The sequence below is a fragment of the Orcinus orca genome, chromosome 7 (assembly GCF_937001465.1).
Source record: "Orcinus orca chromosome 7, mOrcOrc1.1, whole genome shotgun sequence".
Taxonomy (NCBI): Eukaryota; Metazoa; Chordata; class Mammalia; order Artiodactyla; family Delphinidae; genus Orcinus; species Orcinus orca.
In genome coordinates this window covers 65,170,966-65,186,370 of record NC_064565.1, presented here as the reverse complement: position 1 = coordinate 65,186,370, position 15,405 = coordinate 65,170,966, and the positions used below count along the sequence as shown (strand labels likewise).

At 38.8% G+C, this 15,405-nt stretch overlaps 2 protein-coding genes across 3 annotated transcripts in view; one reads left to right on the top strand and one right to left on the bottom strand.

Annotated features, from left to right (window-relative positions):
• AGPS (alkylglycerone phosphate synthase) overlaps window positions 1–15,405 on the bottom strand; it is a 238,069-nt gene that overhangs the window by 29,329 nt on the left and 193,335 nt on the right. The window lies entirely within an intron of this gene.
• Window positions 671–3,663, top strand: LOC101283211 (tetratricopeptide repeat protein 30A). The gene has a single exon (XM_004267362.4). The coding sequence runs from the start codon at window positions 1,015–1,017 to the stop codon at window positions 3,010–3,012; it is 1,998 nt and encodes a 665-aa protein (XP_004267410.2). The 5' UTR covers window positions 671–1,014; the 3' UTR covers window positions 3,013–3,663.

Sequence of the window (15,405 nt, the reverse complement as noted above, 5' to 3'; positions counted from 1 at the left end):
ATGGTTGGTGTTGGCTCTGGAATTTATACATAGAAAAGATGTTATGCGCAGCAAAAGGACTTGCATTGAAGCCTTTAAGTATATAGCAAAGACATAATTTTATTCGTACGCCGTTTATCTTAGATACTAGATAGTCCAAGGCAGATCATGGACGACCAATGGAGATGCAGGGAGATCAAGGAAGACTTGTTTCTTATTTGTAGTGAAAGTTGGAGGGCCAGGCCAATAGATATGGCCAAGATTAAACGCTAACATCTGTTCAGTAATAACTGTTTGGGGTGAGAGGGGAACACCTGGATCTAAAATTAAACGTCTCCCAATACCAGATAATATTCACAAAACCATTTACCATTGTTAATTTGTGGAAACGATAAAAATAAGAACTATTATTACCCTCTGCATTTATGTCTTAGACAGTGTGCCCTCAAGGCAGCTTAAAAAGAGAGGCTACTCTAATTCCAGGAGAATGCCAAAGAGATATTCCACCTTTTCCTTCCAATTAAAATACAAAAACAAACCGCGAAACGACGCCATTAGTATGTATTGCAAAGTGTATAAGGCTAAAAAAAGCAAGGGATTTCAGACCGCAAATCTTTCTTCCCCGCGCCGGAGACAGGTGACACAGCAGGCAGCCAGCAACTCTCAATCAACCTCAACACTAAACAAAGGCAAGTGAAACCTCATCTCCCGGCAACCGAGGGTCCGTCCCGCAGAGACTACGCCTCCCAGAGTGCAGCGCGGCCACGTTCCGACGTCGGCGCCATCGGACCAGTGCATGCCGGGAAGTAGAGTTTCCGTTTTTGAATTGCCACGAGGCCTTTCATCTCTCTTGCTGGACTCACGACCTTCGCAGCCCAGAGTCTTCGAGGGCCAATACAGTAGTTTAATGATTCACCTCAGTGATTCCTTTATATTCCTTACAGAGTTTTTCCGTTGCAAAGCAATATCCGGACAGCCTTCCGTTTCCGGTTGGCATGTTGCCGTGGTAACGGACGCACAGCCGAGGAGAAGGTTATGGCGGGCCTGAGCGGTGCGCCCATCCCCGACGGGGAGTTCACCGCGGTCGTGTACCGGCTCATCCGGGATGCCCGCTACGCCGAGGCCGTGCAGCTGCTGGGCGGAGAGCTCCAGCGGAGCCCGAGAAGCCGCGCCGGCCTGTCGCTGCTGGCCTACTGTTACTACCGCCTGCAGGAGTTCGCGCTGGCCGCCGAGTGCTATGAGCAGCTGGGTCAGCTGCACCCGGAGCTGGAGCAGTACCGCCTGTACCAGGCCCAGGCCCTGTACAAGGCCTGCCTTTACCCAGAGGCCACCCGCGTCGCCTTCCTCCTCCTGGACAACCCCGCCTACCACAATCGGGTCCTCCGTCTCCAAGCCGCGATCAAGTACAGCGAGGGCGATCTGCCCGGGGCCAGGAGCCTGGTGGAGCAGCTACTGAGTGGGGAAGGAGGAGAAGACAGCGGGGGCGAGAACGAGCTCGATGGCCAGGTCAACCTGGGCTGTTTGCTCTACAAGGAGGGACATTATGAAGCCGCGTGTTCCAAGTTCTCTGCTGCCTTGCAGGCTTCGGGCTACCGGCCTGACCTTTCCTACAACCTGGCTTTGGCCTATTACAGCAGCCGGCAGTATGCATCCGCACTGAAGCATATCGCCGACATTATTGAGCACGGCATCCGCCAGCACCCAGAGCTGGGTGTGGGCATGACCACTGAGGGCATTGATGTTCGAAGTGTTGGCAACACCTTAGTCCTTCACCAGACCGCTCTGGTGGAAGCCTTTAACCTCAAGGCCGCCATAGAATACCAACTGAGAAACTATGAAGTGGCCCAGGAAACCCTCACAGATATGCCTCCGAGGGCAGAGGAAGAGTTAGACCCTGTGACCCTGCACAACCAGGCGCTAATGAACATGGATGCCAGGCCTACAGAAGGGTTTGAGAAGCTACAGTTTTTGCTCCAACAGAATCCCTTTCCCCCAGAGACCTTTGGCAACCTGTTGCTGCTCTACTGTAAATATGAGTATTTTGACCTGGCAGCAGATGTCCTGGCAGAGAATGCCCATTTGACTTACAAGTTCCTCACACCCTATCTCTATGACTTCTTGGATGCCATGATTACTTGCCAGACAGCTCCTGAAGAGGCTTTCGTTAAGCTTGATGGGCTAGCAGGGATGCTGACTGAACAGCTCCGGAGACTCACCAAACAAGTACAGGAAGCAAGACACAACAGAGATGATGAAGCTGTCAAAAAGGCAGTGAATGAATATGATGACACCCTTGAGAAGTATATTCCCGTGCTGATGGCCCAGGCCAAAATCTACTGGGACCTTGAAAATTATCGAATGGTGGAAAAGATCTTCCGCAAATCTGTGGAATTCTGTAATGATCATGATGTGTGGAAGCTGAATGTGGCTCATGTTCTGTTCATGCAGGAAAACAAATACACAGAAGCCATAGGTTTTTATGAGCCCATAGTCAAGAAGCATTATGACAACATCCTGAATGTCAGTGCTATTGTGCTGGCTAACCTGTGTGTTTCATATATTATGACAAGTCAAAACGAAGAAGCCGAGGAGTTGATGAGGAAGATTGAAAAGGAGGAAGAGCAGCTCTCCTATGAGGACCCAGATAAGAAAATCTACCATCTCTGCATTGTGAATTTGGTGATAGGGACGCTCTATTGTGCCAAAGGAAATTATGACTTTGGTATTTCTCGGGTTATCAAAAGCTTGGAACCTTATAATAAAAAACTGGGAACTGATACCTGGTATTACGCCAAAAGATGCTTCCTGTCATTACTAGAAAACATGTCAAAACACATGATTGTGCTTCGTGACAGTGTTATTCAAGAATGTGTCCAGTTTCTAGAACACTGTGAACTTTACGGCAGGAACATACCTGCTGTTATTGAACAACCCCTGGAAGAAGAAAGAATGCATATCGGAAAGAATACAGTCACTTATGAATCCAGACAACTAAAAGCTTTGATTTATGAGATTATAGGTTGGAATATGTAGTAATGTCTAATAATGGCTTTTATCAAAATGGCTCTGTTAACTATACATATTTGCAACTCTTTTATCTGTGTTTGTCCTTTGGCATCTTCACATTTGTGATACGCTGAAATTTGTACACTTTAAAATTATAATTAAAATAATTTTGATGTATCTTTTGAGAAACCTCACAAAAGAATTACAATAAAAAGAACTTGAACCCTAGAAGGATTTATGAAAAATTCAAAAATGAATGGGGAAGTGTGTCTAATAGTATTTGTAATGCCTATGTTCTCTCTCCATTGTATCTTTTGTGTTTTGCTATATCCTGAAAAAATCCTGCATGAGAAGATTATATCATCCAGAGACCAGGCACTATCAAATCCAGAACTCAGTTAATGTATAGAACATCTGGACATTAGTAATAGGGTTTCACATTATACTTCAACAATTTACCCTTAAGTAACACTAATTAGTAATGCATACATTTTGCATAGATTTTAGTATGTCTTGGCAGAATTTTCCAATACAATTGTAATGCTTTATCTAACAAGAATTCCTTATGTTCTAAATTTTTTTTTTTAATCTGTAAGATTCAGTAGGAAATCTTGTGCCATAGTAAAACTATGGTGCTATGGTGTGGAGACAATAAACAATTGACAAATTTCTATGGTTTTCTTGTGTCCATTTGTGAATAATTTGAATATATAATCTTACTCTTTGCATAATTGATCTTTAACAGTGATTAATAACAAGTACCCTTAGAACTCGGTTCTTAGTTCTTGTTTCTACTTAAGACACATTAATACTGGACTTTGTTTTTATGTTGTAGCTTTTTGGAAAAAGAAAAATATTCTATGCTATTCCAATGACCCTATCAAACTCTCCTACTCATACCATAGAATGGTATCAATGGATTCTGAAAACTTATCTGTTAGACTCATAATGTCAGTTTCATAGTCAAAACTCAATAGTGTTTGGGGGTTCTCACTGTGAACCCCACTCATTCTGCATAGACATTTAATTTTCTGTAAGCTACAAGAGATTTACTGTTTGTTTCCCCAACCCCTTACACCTTTGCTCTTCATAAAAGTAACTGCCATGCTCACTTGATCTGGTTTAGAAAAAGTCAAAAGCATTAGGTTGAATCATATGAAATTGCTGATTTTGAAAGTTTTCAGCCTATAAAAATAGCAATATCCATGATCAACCTAATAGCTCTTGATGAACAGTAGGAATTCCTGCTATAATAATTTTCTTTTTCTTTCACAGAGGAAACAGCTAGATAGGTGCCCAGATAAAGCATGCTGAGAATAATTCTTCTGTAGCATGACATCTTTGGGTACTGAAATTCTATTGTAATCTGTGTGAGAATTTGGCTCATAGTGACTTCTACTGCATGGGCTGGAATTTATGTCATCCTCTAGCCTGTTACCCGAGCTGGTACCATTTATCTAGTTGATGGTGATGGTCTCATATTTGGAAGGAAACTCTGAAGGCATTATTAAATGAATTAATATGCTGTACATTGGAGGAAATTTTCCATTTGCTTAAGAAGTATAGAAAACATACAGTGTCCTCACTCAAGTAAAGGACTCCTTTCCAAACCTAGTGGTTCCTTCTATTACAAATTAACTTCTGGAGCATGTAAAGAAATAAATATTTTACAGTTTTGGTTTTCCTGTTGGCATGTTAACTGGGATGCACACTCAACACACCTGCTGTTACTGAACAACCCCTGGGAGAAGAAAGAATACATATTGGAAAGAATACAGTCACAGTTGAATCCAGACAGTTAAAAGCTTTGATTCATGAGATTATAGGTTGGAATATGTAGTAATGTCTGATAATGGCTTTTATCTAAATAGCTTCGTTACTCCCATTTCACACATTTAAAAAATCTGTATTTATCCTTGACAACTTTACAGTTGTTACATTTGAACTCTGTACACTTAAAATTATAATAACAAATATTATTTGATGAACTTTTCCATTTTTTTAAGAAGAGTAGGGAGCATGCAGTATGAGCTAAATCACTTTTGCATTCTCTCTGCCAGTAACAGTCACCAGGTCTTGCCCCCAAGCAACAATTGCTAGAGTGACATCTTTGTATAAGCAAGTAACCGTAAATAGCAGTTTCTATTCTACTTTAGGCTGTAGAAAAGGGTGTGGCATGAGCCAAAGAACTGCTAAAGTGGGTATGTTTGCATTCATCTGGTGACCAATATGTAATGGTCCATGGCTGGACCATTTCTCAAGCAGCAAATAAATATAGGTGCATTGCACCATCTCAGGACAGACCGTGCTGTCCAATAAGACCAATTCTCACTTTAATTTTTGCCTCCACTTCATTTTTTAGTCCTTCAACTTTCTGGGTCTCAGCAAAGTTGAGTTCGGACCCTGGCCTAAGCTCTTTTAGAAGTATTGAATGAGAATCGGTTTTTTTCAGGTATGAAGTTTGGTCCATGACTTCATTTTTCTTCTATAATTTGGTTGCTTGGTTGGTCTTAAGTTTTATAATCAAAATATCCCTTCATATTCCACTTTTTATTTTCCAGAATTGTTGTGCCTCCTTGTGAATACTAACAAATATCAAGTGTGGACACTTTGTGATGTGTTCAGTATCGGTGAAAATGAGCACCAAACTGATAATGAAAAGACTAAGGTATGAGTTCCAGACTTTCCAAAATTAAGTTTTAGGACTTAAGAAATTCATTTACCCCTTGAGATCCCAATCATTCGAACTACTAGATGCTCTTCACAGTTACTTCTGGCTATAACATCTGATTCTGTATAAGTCATATAGAAGAAAGTTGCCTTCTTTTACGACCTGAATATATAAACAAGTCACTAAGGAACACAATATATATTTGTATTATAAATGAATGTTTTATGGTATTTTGACTTATGACAGTAAACGTTAACCCCTCAGGTAGATGTTTGTTGTTATTGTTGGATGCTATAACATTTTGACTACTACTAAGAAATTTGCATTTTTGTCTTTTTGCTCACTTGGAGATTTGCTTACAGCTCTAGCTATGAATGTACTGTAAGGCAGTCCTCGTTCTCTGCTATGGTTGTGCATAAATCAAGAATTTTGTAAATATTTAGAAATTAATTCTCTTAACTTCCCTCTTTTAGTTTATCTACTAATGTCTATTTGCTGGGGATGGGGAGATGTGATTTTAATTCTTCCCCAAGATGATATACCAAAAATGATACATAAATGATATATACTCCAGGAGTTTTATTAACAGGCTATATAATATGCATTTTTAAAATCAATTATTCTTGAAATAATTAGAGTCTCTCCTACCCCTGGAGGCCTCCAACTGCTGGTTTGCCAGAAATCTGGAAAGAGAGGAACACTGAGGTGAAGATGAAACGGAGCTTTAGCTATGTGATTTACTTCACAACCCACCTTGGATCCCCTTCATGTCCAAATCTCAGTAGTTAATCAAAGGTCTGCTGCCATTAACAGAACAGCAGTAATGGATAACAGATGCCAGAGCTACTTCTGTAAATAACTCATTCAATCAAGTCATCAGTCCTCACACCCTTGTTTTATTTAATACAAGGAGGTCATGCAGACTTTCCAAAAGGACAAAGCCACAATGAGCAGGAGGACAATTTCCAGTTTATAAAGCTTTTTTTGGAGCTGTTTCTTTTTTTGCCTTCAAAAAGTCTATTTAGGAGGTAGTAGTGTTTACTGCTACAGAGTGTATCACAAGATAAGAAATGAAAAATCTCTCTCCCTTACCACACCCCACCTTTCCTTTTTCTTTTTATCTTTTATTTTCTCCCTTTTGTCAATTACAGGGACACTTTTCTGATAGCTGGCGGTTTTGTCAATTACAGGGACACTTTTCTGATAGCTGGCGGTTGAAACCACAAGCTGGTATAAAATATGCATACCAACGTTTTAGCGATAAGTGTCAGGTAAGCTAGCACTATGATTATCAAGGTGACTTTAGAAACCATTTAACCATGCATCTTTGCAAATTGAAATCACATTTATCAATAAAAAGTGACTCTCAAATTAGTAAAGCCAGAAGAAAATTTTGAAAGGAATCACCTAAAACACTGGATCTGTATATTTTGTAGAACACAGTGAGCTTTATTTGTATCCTTGCAGTAATTCCTATACTTTCTTTTTTTGTGTGTGTGGTACACGGGCCTCTCACTGTCGTGGCCTCTCCAGTGGCGGAGCACAGGCTCCGGACGCCCAGCCGCTCTGCGGCATGTGGGATCTTCCCAGACCAGGGCACGAACCCGTGTCCCCTGCATCGGCAGGCAGACTCTCAACCACTGCGCCACCAGGGAAGCCCCCTATACTTTCTTTTAAACTCTCTTTGACCTCAATAGAAAAACAGTGACTGAAAAAGATGTACAATATTTTTATTATTTAAAATGTTCCATGACATTGGGAATTAATTATACTCTGAACTCTAGTGTATACTTGCTTTTCTGCATCCATAATCATACTTATATTGAATATTTTTTATATCATGTATAATGTGGTCTTGTTTTAATATTGTCTTGGTAGGAGGCTGTGTGTGGGCAGTTTGAGGAGATTATTTTATACCTGAATCCCCCTATTAATTGAGGTTCTTTTGGCTGTTTAATTAAATCACCTCCCTTGGATTTGGGCCAAGATTGATCCATCACATACTGAAATCTTGTCTACAACAAAATATGTACATAATAGAAAAGGAATTGCCTTCATAGGGAAAAAATATTAGAAAATAGAGTTCTATACATATTTCTATCATGAAAAATAAGCATTTGTTAAAGTAGGACCAGACAATAACTTGATTGTGAATATTATTAGGTGAACATGTACACTGAGTCCAAGTCCTTGTCCAAAAGTGAAATTTGCACATATTTGTGAAAGTAAGCACATCACTGTCAATGACTGGATACCTCAGTTCAAAAGAGCAAATGGCTAAAATTGCACTGTGCTAACAGGACCCAAGTAAGCTATGTGAGCAAGCATTTATTGCTATTATTATTTTGTTTCCAGTTATTTTATTACAAGAGGCAAATGCATAAGATAAAAGACACATGACTTAAGGTTTCACCAGCACTCACGGCAACTGCTCTAAAAAGTATGTCCACAGAGCGTCCACAGACTCTAGAAAAGCTTGTCAAGACTCACCAGGAAATTACTGGCTGGTTAGTACTTCTGTCTCTGCTGCATATGGTGAGAGGCTATTCTGGGAAGACTCAACCTCTTGGTCCCAGTTATTCCAAATTTTCCAAAGCCATCTCCTATAATTTATGCACTTCATATACAGAAAGGAGAATATATACTTTGGACACTAGAAGACATTTAGTTCCTCTTTAAGTCAGGAAATACAGTGTATATATCTCAAGATATGGTCACACCCTAACACTGTAAAGCAAAAGCTTCAGGAATCAAATCATAACAGAAACACATTATTTTTCACAGAACTAAAACAAAAAATTTTTAATTTATATGGAAACACAAAAGACCCCGAATAGCCAAAGCAATCCTGAGAAAGAAAAACAGAGCTGGAGGAATTAGACTCCCTGACTTCAGGCTATACTACAAAGCTACAGTAATCAAACAGTATGGTACTGGCACAAAACCAGAAATATAGATAAATGGAACAGGATAAAAAGCCCAGAAATAAACCCATACACCTATGGTCAATTAATCTATGACAAAGGAGGCAAGACTATAAAATGGAGAAAAGACAGTCTCTTCAATAAGTGGTGCTGGGAAAACTGGACAGCTACATATAAAAAAATGAAACTAGAACATTCTCTAACACCATACATAAAAATAAACTCAAAATGGATCATAGACCTAAATGTAAGGCTGGACACTATAAAACTCTTAGAGTGAAACATAGGCAGAACGCTCTTTTACATAAATCGCAGCAATATCTTTTTTGATCCACCTCTTACAGTAACGAAAATAAAAACAAAAATAAACAAATGGGACCTAATTAAACTTAAAAGCTTCTGCACAGTAAAGGAAACCATAAACAAAATGAAAAGACAACCTACAGAATGGGAGAAAATATTTGCAAACAAAGTGACCAGCAACGGGTTAATCTCTGAACAGCTCATGCAGTTCTATGTCAAAAAAGAAAACCCAATCCAAAAATGGGCAGAAAATCTAAATAGACATTTCTCCAAAAGAGACATACAGATTGGCCAAAAAGCACATGAAAAGATGCTCAACCGTGCTAATTATCAGAGCAATGCAAATCAAAACTACCATGAGGTATCAACTCACACCGATCAGAATGGCCATCACCAAAAAGTCTACAAACAATAAATGCTTGAGAGGGTGTGGAGAAAAGGGAACCCTCCTACACTGTTGGTGGGAATGTAAATTTGTACAACCACTATGGAGAACAGTATGGAGGTTCCTTAAAAAACTAAAAATAGAACTACCATATGATCCAGCACTCCCACTCCTGGGCATATATCCAGAGAAAACCATAATCTAAAAAGATACATACATCCCAATGTTCACTGTAGCATTATTTACAATAGCCAAGACATGGAAGCAACCTAAATGTCCATCAACAGAGGACTGGATAAAGATGATGTGGTACATATATACAATGGAATATTACTCAGCCATAAAAAAGAATGAAATAATGCCACTTGCAGCAACATGGATGGACCTAGAGATTATCATACTAAGTGAAGTAAGTCAGACAGAGAAAGACAAGTATCATATGATATCACTCATATGTGGAATCTAATTTTAAAACGATACCAATGAACTTATTCACAAAACAGAAACAGACCTACAGATATCGAAAACAAACTTATGGTTACCAAAGGGGAAACGTGGTGTGTGTGTGGCGGGGGGTGGTTTATAAATCAGGAGCTTGGGATGAACATACACACACTACTATATATAAGATAGATAAGCAACACGGACCTGCTGTATAGCACAGGGAACTCTACTCAATATTCTGTGACAATCTATACGGGAAAATAATCTAAAAAAGAATGAATATATGTTTATGTATAACTGAATCACTTTGCTGTACACCTGACACTAACGCAACATTGTAAATCAACTATACTCCAATTTAAAAAAAAAGAAACACATTGCTAAAAAGAATTCTGTTACGAGGAAATACCTGATACCTACATATGCCAATGAATGCCATTATTTTGTGCGTTTACAAGAAAAAGTAGTTAGTAGAGCGTTTTTGTTTCCAGGTCTTTTGTTTTCGTACTGATTCATTACATATAAACTGTTTCAACAGAATGCCAAAGAATGGTCATGAGCTACACATGATCTGACCAAGATGTTGAGAGTAGTTATTAGCCCCTTTCAGAAACTAAGGAGACTTTCTGACAATGTATATGAGATTTATAATGAAATGACTGGCAAAACTGTAAAATTATTCTGGAAATAATAGTGTGGAATATAAAATGGAAAACCATAAATGCATTCTTCTGCAGTATTTGTAAATATGACTTAAATAGATTCTTTAAGTTACAAGTTGGGTATTATGATAAACATTTGGAATGCATCTGCAACAATGAGCCCGGGGCTTGGACTAGCTCACCTCTTGAATCAGAAACCTGAGGTTCACAGACATTAATACGACTTGCCCCAGAGCAAATAGTAGCCAAGCCAGAATCAGAATCCAGGGCTTCTGGCTCAGCTCCTGTGCTCTTTCCACTAGACCTCATTCACTCCTTAGATTTTTTTTTTCCAAATTATTCTGACCCTATAAAATGCTAAGCATTTCGTTTTCCAGAGCCACGACTTTTACTACGTTCATTGCTGCTGATTATTTAATATCATAACCATTCTTATAAATGGTTTTGATTAGCTTTGGATGCATCTAATTTGTTCTCCTAAAATGGACCACATTCATCAGGTCTCCCTATAAATATGAATTCCTCCAAACTTGACTCCAATCCCATGTGTGGATTTCTATATTAACATTTTAAAATTTACATTGCAAATACAATAAAATTTAATGGTTATGGTGGTTTATAATCCAATATCCATTCCCTACCCCTATTCTACCCCCACCTCCAGAAGTTTGGTCTAAATTTATGGTTCTCAAATGCTTAGCTATACATTAGAAATCACCTGGAGAGCTTTTAAAACTCTCAATGCCCCAGGTTGCATCCCAGGATCTCTGAGAATGGGACCCAGATATCAGTATTTTTCTCAACTTTCAAAATGCAGCCAAGGTTGAGAACCACTGATCTAAGGCCATTGTTGCAACTCCCCTTTTCGTGATTGATTTAGAAATAACCATGTGAACCAATCTTTTCCAAGGCATGGGAAGTCTCTTGAAGGGTTGCTGAGAAAGTTTTCTTCATCTCCTAAAAAAACAAAAAGGATGTAAGAAGGACTCTTTCTCTGTGTATTGTTGATCTGAATCTGCTGCCGCCATCTTACGACCATGACAGAAACCAGTCTAAGGGTGAAAGTGACTTTGAAGATATCAAAGAAAAAGAAAGAACTTGAGTCTTTGATGACATCTTTAAGCCATTGTAATAGCTATCCTAGAGCCTGACCTACTTCTGGGTCTCCTTCAAAATGGAAAAAAAATAAATTATCTTATTGTTTAAACTTATTTGAGCCAGATTTCTCTGTTACTTGTGTCTAAAAGCACACAGACCACACTCATCATATTTAGGTCATACATTTTGAGTGTTGTCCAGGAGGCGATGAATTTTTATGCAAATCCCTGTTAGTCACCCAGTCTTCCTTGAGATCCAGTGCCACTCCTTAGGTACCAGTGAACAGGACAAAGTTAGTTGACCTTTGTAAAGACATTGCCTGAAACCTCGACTTCATTAGTATTAACTGCTCATCCAGCCTTTTGAAATTGCAGTGGCTACTCGTGAAAGTGGGTGTGCCTTCGTATTCTCGGGTGAACGTTCACTTATGTACAAGTATATGAGAATTGTTTTGCCCCACCCAAATGAACTGCCTTAAGTCTAAGGCTTGCTCACTGCTTTTTGGCAAAATCATAAGATAAACACGAATGTGTATAGTGACTCATCCAGAAAACATATTCCTCAATTTCAGAATTTCCTCCACATTCATGTAAGACTGTTTCAGTAAAAGCGCAATAATAATAGAAGAATAAAGATGAAAATGGAAACAACAGCAGTATTTATTCATGAACAGTAAACCTACGTGTTAAACTGAGGCAACCTCATCTTTTCTCCGGTGAGAAATGCTAATCTATGTACTGCACTATTTCAGCTTTGGCCCTTTCCAGTCATAAACCTGGTTATAGGAATAACTTCATGAAAAATAAATACTTTAGTTCTTGATAATCCCCACCAGCTCTGCATTCCACCCATCAGGCCCAACTTATTCTGAGCTGTTGGCTTATACCGGTTCTGTATAAGAAAGATGAAAAAAATTCAAATTCAAACCGGATAGTCCCTATCACATCCGGGGATTGGGACAGTTGATTTATTCATACAATCTCTTTAAACATCTACCAGGAGAGGTTCTAAGACAGAATTTATTGCCTCTGCCTGTCATCCTTGGGCCCACAAAAAGCAAAGCAAAATCCTTCTATGAAATCTGAAACTCCAGTCACTGATTTCCTCCTGGCTGATGTCATTTCAAAGGCACGGTATATCCCTGTGATAGCTGCAGCGGAAATCTGCCTCTCTATAGGGTTTCCATCTGTTTGCCATCAGAAAGAACCTCTTTGGGGAGCCACAGTAAATGCAGAGCACCCACTCCTCCCCAAGGGTCCCAGAGTCTTGCATTAGTGTTTTTAAAATCAACTGTTGTTAGGATTGAAGATGCTTAAGCTTTCCCAGAATAGGAAAGTATTGCTGTAACTTTAGTTTTAATTTATGTTTGGCTTATCATGGACTGTTCTGTAAAAATTTTCCATATGATTCTGAAACTACTATGCAAATATTACCAAAATGAAAATCCGATCACTGACATTCTTTCCTTTGGGAGAAGAGTTTTCTACATAACTTCCTGTTCTGCACTTCTTATTATAAATCAGCTTGAATTTGGAGCAGCTCCTTCTGAGCTTAAAAATATAAATATTTTGTGTCAAAAGGCTATTTATTCACTTCTCATTAAGGGTCAACAGAGATGATACAATAGGTTAAAGCAGAGAAAACAGATTATAATGACAAGAGATTTCAAAACTGATCTTTTTCAGATCAGCTTCAATACAGATAATTCACTGTAAATTGAGAGTTCATACTGGTACCAAGGTATAACTAACTGCGAATGGAGTATATTCATCCAGCAATAAATGCATAATGGTCCCCTTTATTCCTGAAAAAACAAAGCTTCAATTAATTCCACAGGAATGTTTAATAAAGGAAAAGATTTCATGAAGATCAACCTTTATCTCATCTCCATTCTCCCCTACAGGTATTAGAGCTTTCACAGTGCCTGAACAAAAACAGACTCTCCAGTATATTCCTCAAGGAATCATTTATTAAATGTGTTTTTATAAATTGGACTTTCTGTGTTTATGTGCCATTTCCTCAGAGAAGGCTAACTATAAGGATGAAATAGAAATAACACCACTTTTCAATATCCCTCAAGCCCCAATTCCTAGAAAAAGACAAGAATACAAAGGTCTTTTTATTCATTCTGTCAAATACCAGTTTGTTTCAATATGGTTTCCTGGAGTTCAATATCAAATGAGGCACAGTCCCCAGTGGGCCGTAGAGAGGCAAAGTTTTCCTCACCTCCCTGGGGAAAAGGAAATGTGAGTACTGAACTAAAAGACTGTGAAAGAATGGAAAGGGGATGAAGGAAGACTTCAAGACAGAGGGTAAGGCACGAGGGAGAGACCAGGTGAAGAAAGGCAATAAACAACTTGCCTTTAATGGAAAGATGAAATTACGGCTACTATATTTACATGACTTAAACATGAGATATATTTACCTCAGTATTTTCTAAAGCACGATAAATGCACAAGATAATTAAATGAGATGAATTTAGTTGGCACACAAAAGAACATTGTTTAACAGCCATGCACTCATTTTACTGTATGCATGTTCACACACACACACACACACAAGATACATCAAACCTGAAATTTCATGCATTCTATTGCATAGGATGAGGTTAAAATAAAAAATTACTTGATTGAAAAGTATTAAATACTAAGACACTTAGTACTTGGCTGTGGCAAGAAGCATGTGACTTGAATGACTACAATTTAGGAAACTTTGGTTTAGCAAATGGAGAACAGAATTTCGTGTGAGGGTGAGAGAACCCCACTCTCCTCTGAGCAGAAGTGGGATTTTTACCCATTTTTGACTCAGTAAGTATTTGTCAAGGGTCTTCTATTTTCAGAAAGCTAACTTCACATTTTAATACAGAGATTTTTGCCACCTACTGTGAACATTTCCTCAGAAGAATGTTACTAACAAATTTATGAGAAAACAGTTTTAAATTTTCTAGATCCACATTTCCTTGTCTGAAAAGCTGATATTTTTAGACTAGCCATTTATTCACGTTTCCTTGCCATTCTGATCTGTTCTGATCCTATGACTTTTTTTTTCTTTTTTTCCATTTCTCACAAACCTACCAAGTTCTGATTTTTTGGTGGATGATGGATCCTACCAGTAGAGGGGGCCTCACTCGGCTTGAAAAGTATTCTGAAAGGCTGAAGGGATGGTTTACTCCAGTCGAAAGAGGATAGCTCATCCGTTTGTCTGCTTAACACCCTGTCACTTTTCTCTGAGTCACTAATTTTAAAATGAGACCACTAGCCTAGGGATCAGTCTGGCAGTGGACATGCTGTCACAATCCAGTTTGAGATCCAGTCTTCAGATTTCCTAAGGACCTGGTGAGCCAGGGTTCAACACATCTTGCTAAAAGCTAAAATAGTGAATGTTCTAATTGTTACCACACTTTTCATTATGTGTGTTCTGCACTGACTAGGCAGGGATCCAGTTGTGTTCACTTCAAGTGGGATTCAAAGTTTTAGAGCTAGAAGGATTTTTAAGAGCATCTGTTCCAACTCCCTCGAATCACAAATGAGGGATAGACACTCGAACTTATGCTCCACTGAAAGACACTAGTGTGGAAATAGTACTGTTCAGCTTTTATTTTTAAAAAGTCATTTGCAGCTGTTTAGTCCTGACTGCCCCCTAGGAGCTGTGTGGCAGGTTATTTAACGTCTGGGCCTCAGTTTCCTTTTCTGTAAAATAAAGGCACAGAGCCAGTAATTGCTAAGATCACTTCAGTTCTATTTTATTAGGCTCTCTGCCTCTAAATGATTACTGCTTTTGCTTCTATTTGCAGGCAATTCTAAGGCTTCTTGTTTGCTTTATTGTTCATTCATCTCCTTTAAGTTTATACATGTGTTTTACCTTTATGAGTACAGAAGGGATTAAAATTCAACTACACCAGGACAAAAAGCTATAACTCCATTATGAATGCGA